Source organism: Mustela nivalis (assembly GCF_964662115.1).
Source record: "Mustela nivalis genome assembly, chromosome: 17".
In the NCBI taxonomy this organism is placed as follows: Eukaryota; Metazoa; Chordata; class Mammalia; order Carnivora; family Mustelidae; genus Mustela; species Mustela nivalis.
In genome coordinates this window covers 59,237,704-59,253,897 of record NC_139036.1, presented here as the reverse complement: position 1 = coordinate 59,253,897, position 16,194 = coordinate 59,237,704, and the positions used below count along the sequence as shown (strand labels likewise).

Genomic DNA, 16,194 nt, shown 5'->3' with positions numbered 1-16,194 from the left:
CAGAGATGCCGGGTGCCGTAGCAAGCCCAGCATCCCAGGGCATTTTTTGCCAAGACCAGTGGGGATGTCTTCTGGGTGACCTTCCGCGTCCGATTCCGGGACCTGGGCTCTTGCCCTCTTGTCCCCCCACCTTCTGAAGCCTCAGGGTCCTTCCTTTTCAGCCAGAAAGAGGAGGGAGGGATGCCTGGCAGATGCTCAGCCTCTGGCTTAGGAGTGACACCTGGCACCTCCTCTTCCAGACTCTGGGGAGAATTAGTCACTGTTGAACTCACTACAGGCAGCTTCTGGCCTGGGTCCCCTGGGCCTGGACCCACCTCCTTCCCAGGCAGGCCCAGACACGGCAAGGGACAGTCTAACAGAACCTGCTCTCTGGGCAACCCTGGGCGGCGGTGGAGCTCAGAGGTGGTACCAATGCGAGGTGGTACCGGGATTTAAAAGAGAAGGTCTTGCACACTCTTGAAAAATGCATAGAATCAGTCCTGAGCCAAACATGGATACATGCCTTGCTTCAAAAGCAGAGTAACCGCTGCTGTGCGAAGTCACATTGTGTTACAGAGAACAATGGCCGGGTCCTAAGGAAAGGAACGAAACAGGAAAGAATGAAGTGAGGGGGTGGGGTGGGGGTGAATTTGGGGGAGGGAGATGGGTTTGTGGCAAGGAAGGGGAGGCGTCCTGAGGGCAGTGGGATATGAATGGGGACAGTGAAGATTCAAGCAGGGTTTCGGTGTCAGCAGTTGGGGACAGCTACTTCTATGCACACCAAAAATGCACACCTGTGCATTGATGGTGACTTCATTTGTTTGTTTGTTTGTTTTTAAGAGAGAAAACTGCGCTGGGAGGGAAGGAGGAGGCAGGCCAGGGACCAGCACAGGAATTTAAGGCCTGTTGGCTACTTTTTGGCCAAACCACCAAACACATTCATGAAAAAGTAAAATCTTGGTGGGCCAAATTCAACAACAGGCCACCCATAGTCCGAGGAGAGAAGGTCTAAAACGACTCTGGCAATCTGCCGTGTGGCTTTTCCTTGGTGAATGCAGCCTGAGAAGGGTTTGGATCTTAATTTGGCAGCGTTTAGAAACACGGAAATTGTTAGGGCTGTGTAGGCCCAGCCAGAACAACTCCTAGGAACCTGAACTCACAACAACTGATGTAAAAGTCAGAATTATTAATTTACAGTGAGAGACGCGAGTTGGATCTCTCCAGAAATTAGCACATGTCTTTGGCCAGTCACAGGTGAGTTCCGGATACTGTTAATCTGTTAATGTACATTCTTTCTTTCTTTCTTTTTTTTAAATTTTTTCAGTGTTCCAAGATTCATTGTTTAATTGTAAATTATTTCTTTTTTTTAAATTTTTAAAGTTTTTTTTTTATTTGAGAGAGAGAGAGAGCATGAGAGGAGAGTTCAGAGGGAGAAGCAGACTCCCCATGGAGCTGGAAGCCCAATGTGGGACTCGATCCCGGGACTCCAGGATCATGACCTGAGCCGAAGTCAGTGACTTAACCGACTGAGCCACCCAGGCACCTAATTGTACATTATTTCTTAAAATAAATTCTCATTTGATTCATTTTGGCTATAGCTTTTATTTTTATTCTTTTACCTTCAGTGTTTTTCTACTTTTCTTCTGGATTTAGAGATTATTCATTGTCTCATCTTGGGCATTTCATTTTCTGTTTGGTTGGAGTTCATAGACATTTATGCACCGGGTACCTGCAAAGCACTCAGATGAGTGAGATATTGTGAGTCCTTTACCAGTCATCAAGGGGAGGGAGAAGTCGAGAGAACATTCCAACTGAATCTGTAAATGGAATGTACAGCAGGCCCAGGGCAACACCTGCCCCCAAAGGCAGGGATGGAAGAAATCCAGGAAGACTTCCTGGAAGAGGTAGTGCCTGAGGAGGTTGTAAAGGGCAAGTAGGAAAGGGAATTTAGACCAAAGACCATCATGAGCCTGGAGCAGAGATTACCTGATTAGGGCCTAGGGGGCATTTGGATTTAGTTCTGCTAAAGGATCTGGGAGTGGCGGGGGATAAGGAAGAAAAAGCAGGCAAGAGGCCATTAGAGACCAGGTTAAGGAGAGCTTGACTTTCCCATCAGCTTCAGGGGATGGGGAACGGTTCACAGGCACACAGTGTTTTGGGGTAGGCCTTTTGAACATACATATATATTTTTATTTTATTTATTTGACAGAGAGAGACATAGCAAGAAAGGGAACACAAGCAGGGGGAGGGGGAGAGGGAGAAGCAGGCTTCCTGCTGAGCAGGGAGGCTGATGTGGGGCTTGATCCCAGCACCCTGGGGTGAGGGAAAGAGGAGACCAGGATGCTCTTGGCCAGGAAAGTGGGTGTTAGGGTCTGTATCACCCTGGGTCCAATCAGAACACCGAAACCACTCTGTACAGCCTTTAAAACGGGGGATTAATGCTGGGCTTGGTTACATCGTGATGGCAGCCCGACCAGAGCACAACCAGCAGCTGTTAGCACGTCCTGACCAGAGCCCATGGAGGGCAGGGTTTGGAGAGGGCTGGAGGCTGGAACCACTGTGCACCTCTCTGGTTGGAGCAGAGAAGGAGGGAGAGGAAGGTCCTGCCTCTCTTGTCCTTTGCCCTCCAGTCTCTCAGTGACCCCCAGTGGCCAGATAGTCCTGGACACCAGGGAGCCTGGAAGGGCAAGGATCTGGTCTGAACTCTAGCACAGCAGCCCAAGGGGGCACAGGGCATAAAAAGAGAGGCAGCTTAGGGGAGGTGGGAGGATGCCCCCGTTTCTGGGCATGGTGAGTTTGAAGCGCCTGTGAATCCTGCAGGGAGACAACCAGCAGGCCCTTCCTGGGCCCACCTTTCCAAAGATCGGGGTGGGGGGGGCAGGTCTGTATGTGCACTTGCGGCATTTACTGGACTACAGGCCTAGTTAGGGTAGTGAGAGCCATAGCCATGGATGGGCTCAGGGGTGTTTGTTCCTTCCAGGAAACCTCTAACTTTTCCCTCCAAAATGTTTGCACCATTTATACTCCCAGCCGTCTTACAGAGTCTACTTGGCTTCACATTCTCTCCAACATGTAGTCTTTTTAATTTTAGCTCTTCTAGTGGGTGTGAAATGGCCCCCGGTGTGGTTTTAATTTACATTTCTCTGGTAGCATTTGAGACTGAGCACTTTAGGAAAGGCCCACGTGAACGTACCTCAAGGAGGTACCGCTCTGAGGCTTCTTTGAGGGAATCCTAAGAGGGAGTTAGAGTGGGACTGTGGCTGGCCAAAGGCTCCTCCCCACGTCTAGGTCTCAGATTACACTCCCAGGCAGGTTGGAGGCCCCTCTGTCATCTCATCAGAACTTGGGGGCTCCTCTGAGGGCTCGGCTATGGGTGTGAACTTGGGAGCCTGACAAACGCACGTCGAAATCCTCACATCACTGCTTGCTTGCACGGATGGTGCACACTCAGTTTTTTCATCTGTAAAACGGGAACAGTATCTTTCCGTAGGCTTGCCGTGGGAATTGAAGCGTATCATGGTGGCAAAGCAACCAACTAGGTATGGGAGCCGTAGTATCGGCTCAGCAATGGAAGCAATTGTCTTCAGTTTTCTCAAGACCTGCTGGGGACCGCCTTTACTCCACAGACCAGGAAAGGGAGGCCTAGAAAGCAACCTGCTCATTGGTTGGGCAGCTTTGGGATCAACCCCCGTGTCCTCAGCCCCTTCCAACCTGCCCTCACACTACGCATCACTGACGGATACATAGTGTCAGACGTGACACCTGTCTTTGTTTGAATCATTGTTTCAATGATTTCAACGATCCATTGATTCAGTGATGGGGCTCAGAACCCATCACAAGGAACATCTTCATCTTAAACTTTTAAGGGTTCTCACAAGGCTCGGACTCAGGGGCTCAGGCCCCTACAGTGTTGTTCCTGGTCGTTTGCTTTTGCAAGACCCCAGCCCCCGCGTCGTAAGTGCAGAGTGAATCCTGTCCGGGTTACACCTCTTGTCACCCTCCATCCCCAGCCCCGAGAGCAGGGCCTGTGTGGGGCGCGGGCTCCCCCAGCAACTCACCCGCCCCCTCCAGACCCCGCACCCCCAGGAAAGACCGGGCTGACCGCGTCGTGTGCAGGAGGTCGGTCGTAGTCTGGGGGCAGTCGTTTGAGAGTGCCAGGGCCTGGGTCGGGCTCGAGGCGCGCCCCTCCCCCCACCCCAGCCCGGAAGGTCGGGAAGGATCGGTTTGGGTGCGAAGCAGCCTCAGAAACGCCGCAGGAGCGGGGCGCATTAGCCGGCACGCCGCCGGCAGCCTCAGGTCATCGTCACGCGGTCCGCAAGGGGGCTGGGCACCGCGGGCGCCCGCGCGGCCCGGACACTTCCGAAGTCAAAGGCCACATCCCCCTACGCCCCCACCCTTCACCGCAACAGCTCGGCTCGGCCTCCCCTGCTGCCCTCATCGCTCCCCGTCCGCGTCTAGGCCACTAAAGGGCTCCGGAGAGGGAGGCCGAGCCCCGCGCCACCCGCGGCCCGCGGCACGCGCCAGGAGCCCGCGCTCTGAGGCTGCGCCCGCCGCACACCCGCGGCAGACCCGGAAGCGGCCGCCTCACGTGCTCTCCGGGAACGCGCTGGGCGCCGGCCCAGGGGGCGGGGCGACTCCGGCTCTGCGTGTTGGCGTCATCGCGTAGGCTGGAGGGGCCGCGGGGAGCAGCGTGACGTAGCGGTCACGTAGAACGGCTGTGGGCGGGCCCAGGGAGCGGGGACGCGGCCAGCCCCGTCTCTTAAAGCCGCCACGACCTTCCGAGTCCCGCAGCGCGGGCCGCCAGTCGCGGCGCCTTTAAGCGTCGCCGTGACACGTGTGTGAGGCGCCCGAGGCCCGGATGGTGCGCGTGCGGGGCCCGGGCCGAGCAGACGCCAGCGCCGCGGGCCTGCAGCCGGGCCCGCCGAGGGCCGGGTAGGCTGGGGCCGGGTGTCGGCGGCGCGCAGGCCGACGGGGGACTGCGCGTCCGGCCGGGTGAAGGACTTCGGCTGGGCCGGGGGCGCGGGAAGGTGCGGCCTGCAGGGGGGCGCACCGGGGCAGAGGCGGGCGCGCGGCCGCGAGGGGCTCGGGGGCCCTTGGGGAGGGCCCGGGGCTACTAGGCTACTAGGCTTGGGCGTCCGCGGGGAGGTCAGGGGCGCGCGGTCTGCGAGGGCTCCGAGGTCCGCGGGCAGGTCGGGGGCGCGCGGGCCCTGAGTGGTTCGGCGGTCCACGGCGAGGTCAGGGGCGCGCGGTCCGCAAGGACTCAGGATCCGCAGGGAAGGCCGAGGGCTGCGCAGTCCTCGAGGGGCTGGGGGTTCCGCAGAGAGGGTCGGGGAGGCGCGCTCTTTGCTGTTCCCCGAGAACCGCGACCAGTGGTGGGGGATAGAGCTGCCCCAGCCAGGAGCCCCGGGGAATCGGGGACGGCCGTGGTCTCTGTCGGTCTCGGGCACGGCCGTTGCCCAGGGAAGCCTCACCAGGGCAGGACCCAGACTAACCCTGGAATGCCTTAAGTCATAATCTGGAGGAGCCTGTTCTGCTGGGCAGCCCTGCTGAAATTTCATTTCCCCCCCTTTTAGTAAGAAATGTGGGAAAGACTTATCCCTGGAGAGGGTAACCTTCTTCAGGGTCATGGTTATGGTGAATGTGGGTGGGTGGGACAGGCTGTGCGGCTGTAAAGTACCCCGTGTTTTATTCGGGAGAGTTGAGCCTCCCCTGGGGTACTAGGGGCGAGGCAGAGGAGCTTCTGAAACGGAGACAGATGAGCGAGGAAAGCATGGTGGCCAGCCTGCTTTCTGTAAGAGACGCCCAGAACCAGGCCGCCAAGGAGAGGGAGGCTCTGCTTACCCTTTCCCGGCTGGAGACCGGTGTCCTGCAGGTTCTGCGGACCGGAGGCCCCCGTGAAAGTGCCCCTGAGAGGCCCCAGGCTCTGTCCATCTGGGCTCCTCCCCCACCAGCACGTGGTTGACCCTGTGAGTCTTGGGTGCATTTCATCCCGGAAAAGTGCATTTAGAGGGAGGAGGGAGAGAGAATTTGCTTGAAGGGTGTTCTGCGGATGCTGTTTTCCTCCTCCAGGAGGTAGAAATGGGCCTGGAGGAGCCTGAGCTGTTCCTGGAGGGCGGAGCGGAGGGAGCACCCTTGCGGGGTTTTTGAAGCACGTCCTGTCCTACAGTCATCAGAGGGCCTGCTGATTACAAGGACATTTTTCTCTGGGTTCCTACACCTCAGAGAGAGCACATTTTTTTGGTTGTTGTTGATGTTTTGGGTGGAACTGGTGACATAGAGGTCGATCTTTATCAGAAATTGAAAAATTGCTTGAAATCTCTGACTTCCACCGCGAGGAGTAGGCTATGGGATAGATGTTCTTTAAATCTCTTCTCTTGAAATAAATTGGGTTATTATCTGCCGAGTTCTGTTTGTTGTCTTGCTGTTTGGTTCCCGAGCATTTGCCCTTGGACCCATGACCGTCTGTCCATGTGGAGGTACGAGTTTCGACCGAGACTGGGATATTATAAGGAGATTTTTGTGAGACTGGAAGCTTCACCTCACCGATTGGCTTTTATTCTGAGATCATGTTCATCATGCCCCCCCATTTATTTTGTGGTTGGTGTACTTTTTATTTATGGCTGTGAGGCACAATCTATCTGAAATTTGCTGTCAGTAATGTGGGGACAGGAGAGGAATCAGGAGTGGGCCTGCACAGCAGTTACTGGTGCTGAATAAGGGGAACGTGGTGGTCCCTGTGTTGTTCCCACCAACTTGTACGTATTTGAAGGCTTCCACAGCAAAAAATTTTTAAGTATTTTAATTTTATGTAGTTACAGTGATTGTGGATGGTAGTTCAAGGGAAAAAATCTGCACTTAGCAAAGTGAAAATATGGTAATTCTTACTGCTCCTTCGATGCTTTTCCTTTATTTATTTTTTTTTTTTTTGAAATTCTGGTTTATGAAATCTGGAAGTCAGCCCTTTCACTCTTTGGAAAGTGATTTAGACTGGAGTTCACTGAAGATTTTTGTTCACTGGGCTTGTCACGGGCCTGAAGGTTAAGATGCCAAGCCAAGGGCGGTGTTCTCCTATCACGTATGTTGTAGTAACTTGTAGCGAGTCTGTTCAGTTCTTCCCCAGACTCCCGAATCCACCCAGCACCATCCGTATTCCCTCAGACAGACTCTTCCAGACAGACAGCCTGCCTTCCCGCCCTGGGTCAGTGCCATGGGGCTGAGATGGTGGAAGAGAGAGGCCTCACGTGGTGCCCTGTTCACCCCACAGATTCTGACGCCCCTTCGGGTCGACAGACTTGCAGCTTTGGTGATTTCATGGGGCGCAGCCAAGGAGCTCATGAACCGGAGGGTCCTGCCCTGCGTCTGCCCAGTCTGACCGGAACCTGACCCCATGCTGCAGCCCCCACACGCCCGAGGTCAGCCGTCCCAGGTGAGCCAGCACAGGCTTTTTTCATTTCCCTGTTTCTCGTTTCCCCGCGTCGCTGGCTTATCGCCCAGGAGCAGTGCTTCAGTGGGTAGGAACACTTCGATAATTCCCCTTGGGAAAGGTTCTTTTATTTCCTCAAATCAAAGAACTTGTGCTTGCTGCTTTTTTTTTTTTTTTAAGATTTTATTTATTTATTTGATAGAGACAGAGAGTATGTACACAAACAGGGAGAGCCAGGGGCAGAGGGAGAAGCGGGCTTCCTAGCGAGCAGGGAGCCTGATGTGGGGCTTAATCCCAGGACCCTGCGATCACCACCTGAGCTGAAGGCAGATGCCCACCCAACTGAACCCCCAAGTGTGCCTCCCCCTGCCCACACAAGTTTTTATAGATAAAAAAATTTGACCCGTGTGGGGAGTGAGATGCTCTATAAGGATACATTTGAACGGCTTAGTAAGAGATGCTGTCACTAAGTTTCAGGCTCCTCCTGCCACGGCAGTGCCCTGTGGCTGACTGGGTGCCGGGTACCTAACGGAGTCCTCCTTTTTCTGATGACAGTGAGCAGTTAACCAACTTATTTTTCTAACTGTGACTCAGATTGCCTTTGAGCTCTGGCTGGGATGGTTGAGTTGAAAGGTAGTGACTTGCAGTCAGAGGTGACTGGGGGGGATTCCCGGTCAGTCGTGTTTCCAGCGCTGCAGCACACTCTCCCCGCGGTAACCTCAAATCCACCTTTGGTGCTGCTTTCAGCCCCTGTTTTACACAGAATAGGGGACCTGGGAGGTCACAGTGGTTGTCCCTGGAATTTAGAGCCGATAGGTGTGGGAATAAGCCAGGCCTGCCACTCTCCACCCGGAGCTGTCATACCCCTCTTGAGATTTGGATGACTTGCGGGAACCTGCCCGTCTCCCCGCTGTCCCGTCTCCCCGCTGTCCCGTCTCCCCTCCCTCACTTTCAGAACGATCATCTGTACAAGCGATGTCCGATAACACAGGCCACACGCATAATTTAAAATTTTCTGGTAGCCACATAAGTAATAAAAAGCAAGTGAAATTGATTTTCATGTTCCTTAACCCAGTGTGTGTAAAATTTTATCATTTCAGCCTGTAACCTGGCTCAGGATTATTTTACATTCTTACACCAAGTCTTTGAGATCTGTTGCGTGTGTTGCACTTCCAGTGTGGGTCAGTGTGGACTCGCAGTGTTTCATTGATGACCCGTGCCCTCTGGCCTTCGTTTGGAAGAGCACAAGCTCGAGCACAGAGGCGTGTGCTGTAACTCACCACGCTCATTCTGGAAGCGTGTGGTCTGTGTGTGCAGCCAGAGTGTCTTCCGAGCACCAGTGTTCCCCTGTTCTTTTTTTTTTTTTTTTTAACTTTTTTTTAAAGATTTTATTTATTTATTTGACAGAGAGAGATCACAAGTAGGCACAGAGGCAGGCAGAGAGAGAGAGAGAGAGGGGAGGAAACTGGCTCCCCGCTGAGCAGAGAGCCCGATGCGGGACTCGATCCCAGGACCCTGAGATCATGACCTGAGCCGAAGGCAGTGGCCTAACCCACTGAGCCACCCAGGTGCCCCCCCCCGCCCCGTTCTTGAGCAGACGTTAGGACCATGTGGTCACCCCCAGAGGAGATTGCACCAAGCCGGGGCCCGAAGTCGCTCAACAAGGACATGCTGCGGGGCCCTCCGGCTTCCCGGGGCCACCATCGTCTCTTTAGTGCTGTTTGTGGAAGTGCCTTCCCTTCCTGACGGAGGCACGGGCTCTGTCACGGCGGTTGGTAGTGTTTCTCCGTGTCTCACACCTCCTTCGTGGTGCTGGCAGCCAAGCCAGAGTAGCCTTGGTAGTGCTCAGCGTCCGGAAAGACGTGAGGGGACTTTCAGAGAAGTGACACTTTGTTCCTGGGGCTTAGTTACTCGTCACTCTGTGCTCCTTCTTGTCCCCACAGTGATGCACCATGCCCATAGTCGATAAGCTGAAGGAAGCCCTGAAACCCGGCCGCAAGGACTCGGCCGACGATGGGGACCTGGGGAAGCTTCTGGCCTCCTCTGCCAAGAAAGTCCTTTTACAGAAGATCGAGTTCGAGCCAGCCAGCAAGAGTTTCTCCTATCAGCTGGAGTCCTTAAAGAGCAAATATGTCTTGCTGAACCCTAAAACAGAGGGAGTGAGTCGCCACAGGAGTGCAGACGAGCCACAGGCCAGGAGACAGGGTACGGATGCCCGGGGGGTGGGCAGAAGGGGCCCCACCCTTGTGTGTTGGCCGTGCGGCGGGCGGAGTGTTGGCAGAGTGGGGGAACAAGAGCAGATGTGGTCGGAGTGGGGAAGCTTCTCTGGGGTCGGTGCTCTGTAGTTATGGAAGTAGCGACGCGGGGTTGCCTCACGATGGCATCTGTATCATTAGGAACCCTTGGGACTGTGTGTGTTTGATAGGATCAAAAGCGGGGCTAGGAAACGAGCGGGAGAAACAGGCCGGGCTTCGGAGTGCTGAGGCCTGGCTCTAGCTCTTCGTTCCCGGGGTGTCGTCTCCTCCTCCACGAGGGCTCCTGGAATTCCAGACCTGAGCAGTCCGCGGGAGCCACGGGATGACTGGGTTTTCACCGGGGCTTTCTAGTAACTGCCAGGGGACACTGGTTACTCTTGGACACCGCGTCTTGGCAAGTGCGCGCGGAGTCGGAGTACGCCTGTCGGCGATTTCTTTTTCATGACTCCCCGGGCGCAGACTGAAGCCCTGCTTTCCTCCCTGTCTCCTTCTCACAGGCAGCGAGCACGCATACGAGAGCGGTGGTGATGGCGTCCCCGCCCCGCAGAAGGTGCTCTTCCCCACGGAGCGGCTGTCGCTGAAGTGGGAGCGGGTTTACCGCGTGGGAGCGGGGCTTCACAACCTCGGCAACACCTGCTTCCTGAACTCGACCCTCCAGTGCTTGACCTATACCCCGCCTCTGGCCAGCTACCTGCTCTCCAAGGAACATACTCGCAACTGTGAGTGCCGCTGGCCCTACGGGTGGGCTGGGAGGCGCGGGGACCGGCCGGTGTCCTGGGGAGATGGACCCATGCGGCCGTGGTGCTAGCAGCCCTTGGCCCGGGGCAGATTCAGGAGCGGAGCCTGCGACATAGTTTCTGATGAAAGCTGCATCTGCCGTGTGCCTGCTGCAGGCCAGGCCATGGGAGCCGGGCACTGGGGTGGAGTGTTGGTCCCAGCCTGTTCTGGGAATGAGTACCCAAGGGGAGAAAGGTGTTTTAAAAAACACGTACAAAACATGTACCTTCAAAAAAAATGTCCCTTCGATGACCCCACATCCACGGGGGTACCCGTCTGTGCTGTGTCCCTTACGCAGTGTGCCCCAGAGATGTGAGAGGACAAAGGTGAAATAAAATGTCAGGGAGCAAAACCAGAGCAAGCAGAAAGCCTGCTGACTGTTCAAGAAATTAGGTTGGTGGCTAAAAATCTTCCCATGAAGAAAATACCAGGCTGAGATGGCTTCTGGATGAGCTTTATGAAAATTTAGAGAAACAGATTCTGCCAGAGAATAGAGAACCCTCAGCTCACTTTATTAGATTCTCAGGTAACAGAATTAAGCAGGTACAGGAGGAGAAAGCAACAGTACGGTCCCATTTACGAGTGTAGTTACAGAACTTCTAGACCGAATACTGCCGCAGGCAGTCGTCTCTGCCACACTGCAAGTGGCTTGTGTTCGTCCTGGTGATGCAGGGCTGTCCTCGGAGTGGGACCGTGGAATGCACACAGCACGGCAGGCGAACCCATTCCTCCGGAGCTGGGCCTGCTGCGCCCTGTCCTGGCTTTGCCCCGAAGTGCTGTGATCCCTGGAATGTTACCTAACCTTCTAGAAGCTTCCTGTTCCTCATCAGCCAAGTAAGAATATCATCTCCCCAATAGAGGTCTTGGGAAGCTTGAACGACTGACGTAAAGTGCTCAGAATAGTACTTGGCTCACGGTAAGTGCTACGGAGGAGACTGCTAAGTTTGCTTCCTTAATTACTGTATCGACAGATTGAAAGAGAGAGGTCGCCTGAAAGTAGTGCCCCCAGAAGAAGTTTATGATAAACTAGCGAAGGAGCAACAGGAAGGAGTTCCCTTACCGTGATAAAGGGCATCTACTAGGCATGCAGAAGAACGTTCCAGATAGGAAAATGCTGGAAGCACATCCTTCAGAATGCAGACGGGAGCAAGGGCCTCTCGCCACTTGTGCTGAAGATGTGTCGGTGCTGCCCCGGCCGCGCCCTAGGAGGGAAAAGGAGGGAGCGCGCTGTCGTTCCCTGAAAATGACATTCCTACGTTGGAAAGCGAGAGAATCTAAGTAGAAATTTGGCAGTGGGACGAGATATGATATTAGTATTAAAAAAAAAAGTTAGTTGAATTTCTCTACACCAAATAACAAAGTTTTTAAAAATGTTCGCCACTGTAGGTGCCTGGGTGGCTCAGTGGGTTAAAGCCTCTGCCTTTGGCTCAGGCCATGGTCTCAGGGTCCTGGGATCGAGCCCCGCATCAGGCTCCTGCTCTCAGGGAGCCCGCCTCCCCCTCTCTCTGCCTACTTGTCTCTGTCAAATAAAATCTTAAATAAAATAAAATCTTAAAAAAAATTTATTTGTCGCTGTAAAATTCAGAATCACAACCAAAGTGATAGAGCATCTAGGTTTAAATTTACCAAGAAATCCTTCACAGGAAGACATGATACGGTCGTCTACATACCTGAAGAGAGCTGCCTTCAGAGGGAAGCCTCACTGCCACAAAACGTTGATTCCCCCCAATTAACATGACTCCACCTGATCCTAACATTTCTATGGAAAAGCAGGGCAAAGGACCCCAGATCACCAAAACACCTCTGAAGGAGACTGTGCGAAGAGAGGCACCTTAGCAACTATGAAGTCTTGTCAAGTTAGATTCAGACATCATAGTTTTGGGTCAGGGAGGGGACCCGCTCACTGAAGGAATGGAATAGAGCCCAAGGCCCTGCGGTACACCTGGAGGTGTGTGACGTGTCGGTTCTTCACGTGTCTCCCATTTGAAATGAATGAAACATCACAAGAGCTCGGGCTTACATATGAAGGAAGCGAATAGGATCCCCGTTTCACAGCACACCTGTGCTCAGAGAACACGTTAAAAATTTAATATCAAAAGTAAATGTTAGATTCTTATAACCAACATTGGTAAATCTCCTTCTGACCTTGGGATGGGAGATTTCTTAAGGCTCAGACGGCACCAACTACAAAAGAAAAATGACACATTCAGCTGCATTGAAGTTAACATTTGTTTCCAGAAAACACTTAAAAGGCAAACAGGGAGCTACGACCTGGAGGCAAGACCCAGGACACACAACCCACAAAGGATCGCTACCAAGAATGTGGAAATCATTCAGACCAACAAGGGAAAGAGCACTCCTAAAAAAGCAAAAGAAAATTCCGAACCGGCATTTTACAGAAGAGGAAACTCGTGGTTTGAGTGTAGGGAGAGACGGGAACCAGGGACATGCTCTCGAAGTGGTGACAGGTGAAGTGACGCCTTTGCGATGGGTGTGCCTGCGGAGGCCGAGCGGTACTGTGTCAGCATGAGGATGAGGAGAACCTTCTATGGTCGTCTGAACTGGCCTCAGCTTCCAGGCAACCTACCAGCCAGCGGGTCTCCTCCTGCAGAAGAGCTCTGGTCCGTGCCTGCCAGGACGCCTGTGTGTGAAATCATCTGTAGGCAGCAAACTAAGCCGCTCAGGTGCCCGTCAGCAGGACGGATGCTTGAAACGCGGCGCGGGCCCCTGCCGGGGTGTCAGCGAGGTAGCAGCGGGGAAGGAAGACCGCTCGTGCGCGCCGCCGCCCGGTGCCCAGAAAAGCCCCAGAGATTGCGTCCAGCCTGGATGGTTATTTATGGAGTTGGAAAACAAGACGATACAGTGTTTAGGTATCCACGTAGGGGATGAGACTTAAAAAATGATTTTTTAAAATTGGTGAACAATGAAAATAAGTCAGGAAATCGGGATAGAGCCGGAGGCAGGGAGACGGGAGCAAGAGAGGGACCGCGTCCAGATGCGCGCTTGTGTGAGGTCTTCGGGGAGCTTCATTATGTTGCTGCTTTTTAAATGAGTGAAAGGTGACATGCGCAGGAAATGGCATTTTAAGCATCTTGTGATGGTGATGGCTCCGCGGTGGCTGGAGTTGACATACTGAGGCACCGGGCCCCGGCAGGTGAAGTCGGTCATAAATCTGTTTCGGTAGTGACCTTGGTGATGTCGCACGCATTCTGGGTAGACTTTTAGCAAGACTTGACTGGGCTGTCATTGTGGGGTTTTTTTTGTTTTTTTTTTGTCTTTTTAAGCCTTTTTTTTTTTTTTTTAGAGGGAGGGAGTGCGCACTTGGGTGGGGGGAGGGACAGAATGGGGGAGAGAGAGACTCTCAAGCTGACTCAGAGGCCCAGTGCAGAGCCTGAGGTGGGGCTCAGTCCTGTGACCTTGAGATCATGACCTGAGCTCAGATCAAGAGTCAGACACGCAGCTGACTGAGCCCCCCGGCACCCAGCACCGTTCTTCTCTCGTGACTGTGGTAAGGAAACCCCCCTCTCTGGACTTCGGTCGCTCTGTCCTTCTCTTGTTCAGCCGGCTTCCTCGGCTGAACCTTCGTCAGCTCGGTTAGGGTTGGTGTAGCCAAAGGCGGTGACACCGGCAGTCCCTGTAACCCGCCACACATACTCTCCAGCCCATGGGAGCGAGGGCATGAGTGGAAGCAGCCAAGATCTGCCCCTCTTTGCGGTGGGCTCTCGCCCTCCCTCGGGACGCCTGTGCTGTGAAGGCCCCAGGGTCCCTCTGCCTCACTCTGAAACTCCGCAATTGTGAATGCTTGTGTTTAAGTTCTTTTATTTATTTATTTATTTATTTATTTAAAGATTTTATTTATTTATTTGTCAGAGAGAGAGCGAGCGAGAGCGAGCACAGGCAGACAGAGTGGAAGGCAGAGTCAGAGGGAGAAGCAGGCTCCCTGCGGAGCAAGGAGCCCGATGTGGGACTCGATCCCAGGACGCTGGGATCATGACCTGAACCGAAGGCAGCTGCTTCACCAACTGAGCCACCCAGGCGTCCCTTTAAGTTCTTTTAATAGCATGTTTTAGTTTTTTGCCCAAATTTGAGCCCCTCAGGCATTATTGTCATTTTAAAAATAATTAATGGTTAGGGTCAGAAGAATCCAAAAGCTCTGAAATGAGAAGTGAAAGTCTCCCCTTTTTGTAAAGGTGCTCATACAAACTTTTCCAAGAATCCTCCAGAGGGGTTGTGTATGTAGTAGCATTTTTTTTTTTTAATTTCTTAATTTGGGAGGGGTAGCATTTTTAAAATTTTTATTTATTTTATTTAATTTATTTTTTTAAAAGATTTTATCTGTTTATTTGACAGAGAGAGAGAGATCACAAGCAGGCAGAGAGAGAGGGGAAAGCAGGCTCCCCACTGAGCAGAGAGCCTTACGTGGGGCTCGATCCCAGGACCCTGGGATTGTGACCTGAGCCAAAGACAGCGGCTTAACCCACTGAGCCACTCAGGTGCCCCTAGCATTTTTTTTTTTTTTTTTTTTTTAAGATAAAACTTCGGTACTGGGGTAAATGCATATAATGTAAAATTTGCCATTTTAAAACTTTTTCTTTTAATTTTTTTCCCCAAGTACTCTCTATGCCCAACGTGGGGCTCAAACTCATGGCCATTGGGTCGAGTCAAATGCTCCACCAACCGAGCCATCTGGGTGCCCCAGAATTGACCACTTCTGGGTGTACCGCTCAGAGGCATTAAAAACATTTACGTTATGGTGCAGCCATCCATCTCCAGAGCTCCTTCCTCTTCCCACACAGCAGCTCTGCCCCTTCAACCCTGACTGCCCGTCCCCCTCCCCTAGCCCCTGGTGCCCACCCTCCTCCTTTCTGTCTGTGAGCTGGGCGACTCCAGCCACTCGCGGAACCAGAATCCTACAGTATTGATTTTCCTGTGACCGGCCGGCTTCACGCGGCATCACATCCTCAAGGTTCATCCGTGGTGGTATGGCAGGTGTCAGATCGGCTTTTAAGGCCGAGTAATAGTCTGTTGTGCGTACATCCTGCGTTTCTTACCCATTCACTTGTTGGTGGACACTTGGCTTCTGTTACATCTTATGAATAATGCTGGGAAGGCTGGTGCATAGAACCTGTTTGAGCCCTGCTTTCGTTTCTTCTACGTGTAAACCCAGAAGTGGGATTGCTGTTTGGGAATTCTGGTTTTTTTTAATTGTTTGAGGGAGCACCCTCCTGTTTTCCACAGCTGCTGGAGCAGGTGCATCCCCAGCAACAGTGCACAGCTGCTGGAGCAGTGTGCATCCCCAGCAACGGTGCACAGCTGCTGGAGCAGTGTGCATCCCCAGCAACGGTGCACAGCGAGTGGTCCCCATCCCTCCACATCTTTGCCAGCCCAAGCTATGTTCTGTTTCTAAAGAGCACAGACTGCAGGCTGCTTTGTTACTGACTTGGAGTGGGTCGAAGTACCTGGGTGAGGAGAGCTGTTGCACGGGGAGGACAGCTGGTGCATTTTGTGTTACGACCGGGTCTGCTTGGGCAGTACTGGAGTGTATCTGAGACCGCACTGATCGTGGGTTTGCCCTTGGACCCAGAAGTCTTTGGTGAGTTTATGCCTTCGAGAACGTTGGACACCAAGACGGGTGCAGGATTGTCTGTGATAGCAGGAACACGGAAGGATCCGTGTGTGTCAGCAGGAACACGTACGTGAACTGTGGTTTCTCCGTTGGGTGAGAAGCTCTAGTCTATGTGAAGGGCCCAGAGCTGCGTC

General features: G+C 53.3%; 1 protein-coding gene and 1 long non-coding RNA gene across 5 annotated transcripts in view; one reads left to right on the top strand and one right to left on the bottom strand.

Moving 5' to 3' along the window:
* The window catches only part of LOC309850932, a 180,482-nt gene that overhangs the window by 80,302 nt on the left and 83,986 nt on the right, over nt 1–16,194 (bottom strand). The gene's annotated exons all lie outside the window — the stretch shown is intronic.
* The window catches only part of USP36 (ubiquitin specific peptidase 36), a 38,220-nt gene continuing 26,716 nt past the window's right edge, over nt 4,691–16,194 (top strand). For 2 of the 4 annotated variants that reach the window (XR_014304488.1, XM_082705410.1), the window contains exons 1-4: nt 4,691–4,911; nt 7,244–7,405; nt 9,346–9,607; nt 10,155–10,376. Coding sequence is in view for 2 of the 4 variants with exons in the window: in XM_082705410.1 (XP_082561536.1) it covers nt 9,355–9,607; nt 10,155–10,376 (475 nt within the window). In the remaining 2 variants the exon portion in view is untranslated. Of the gene's footprint in view, nt 5,007–7,243; nt 7,406–9,345; nt 9,608–10,154; nt 10,377–16,194 lie in introns of all 4 variants that reach the window. The other 2 variants (XR_014304489.1, XM_082705409.1) reach the window with 1 other exon arrangement.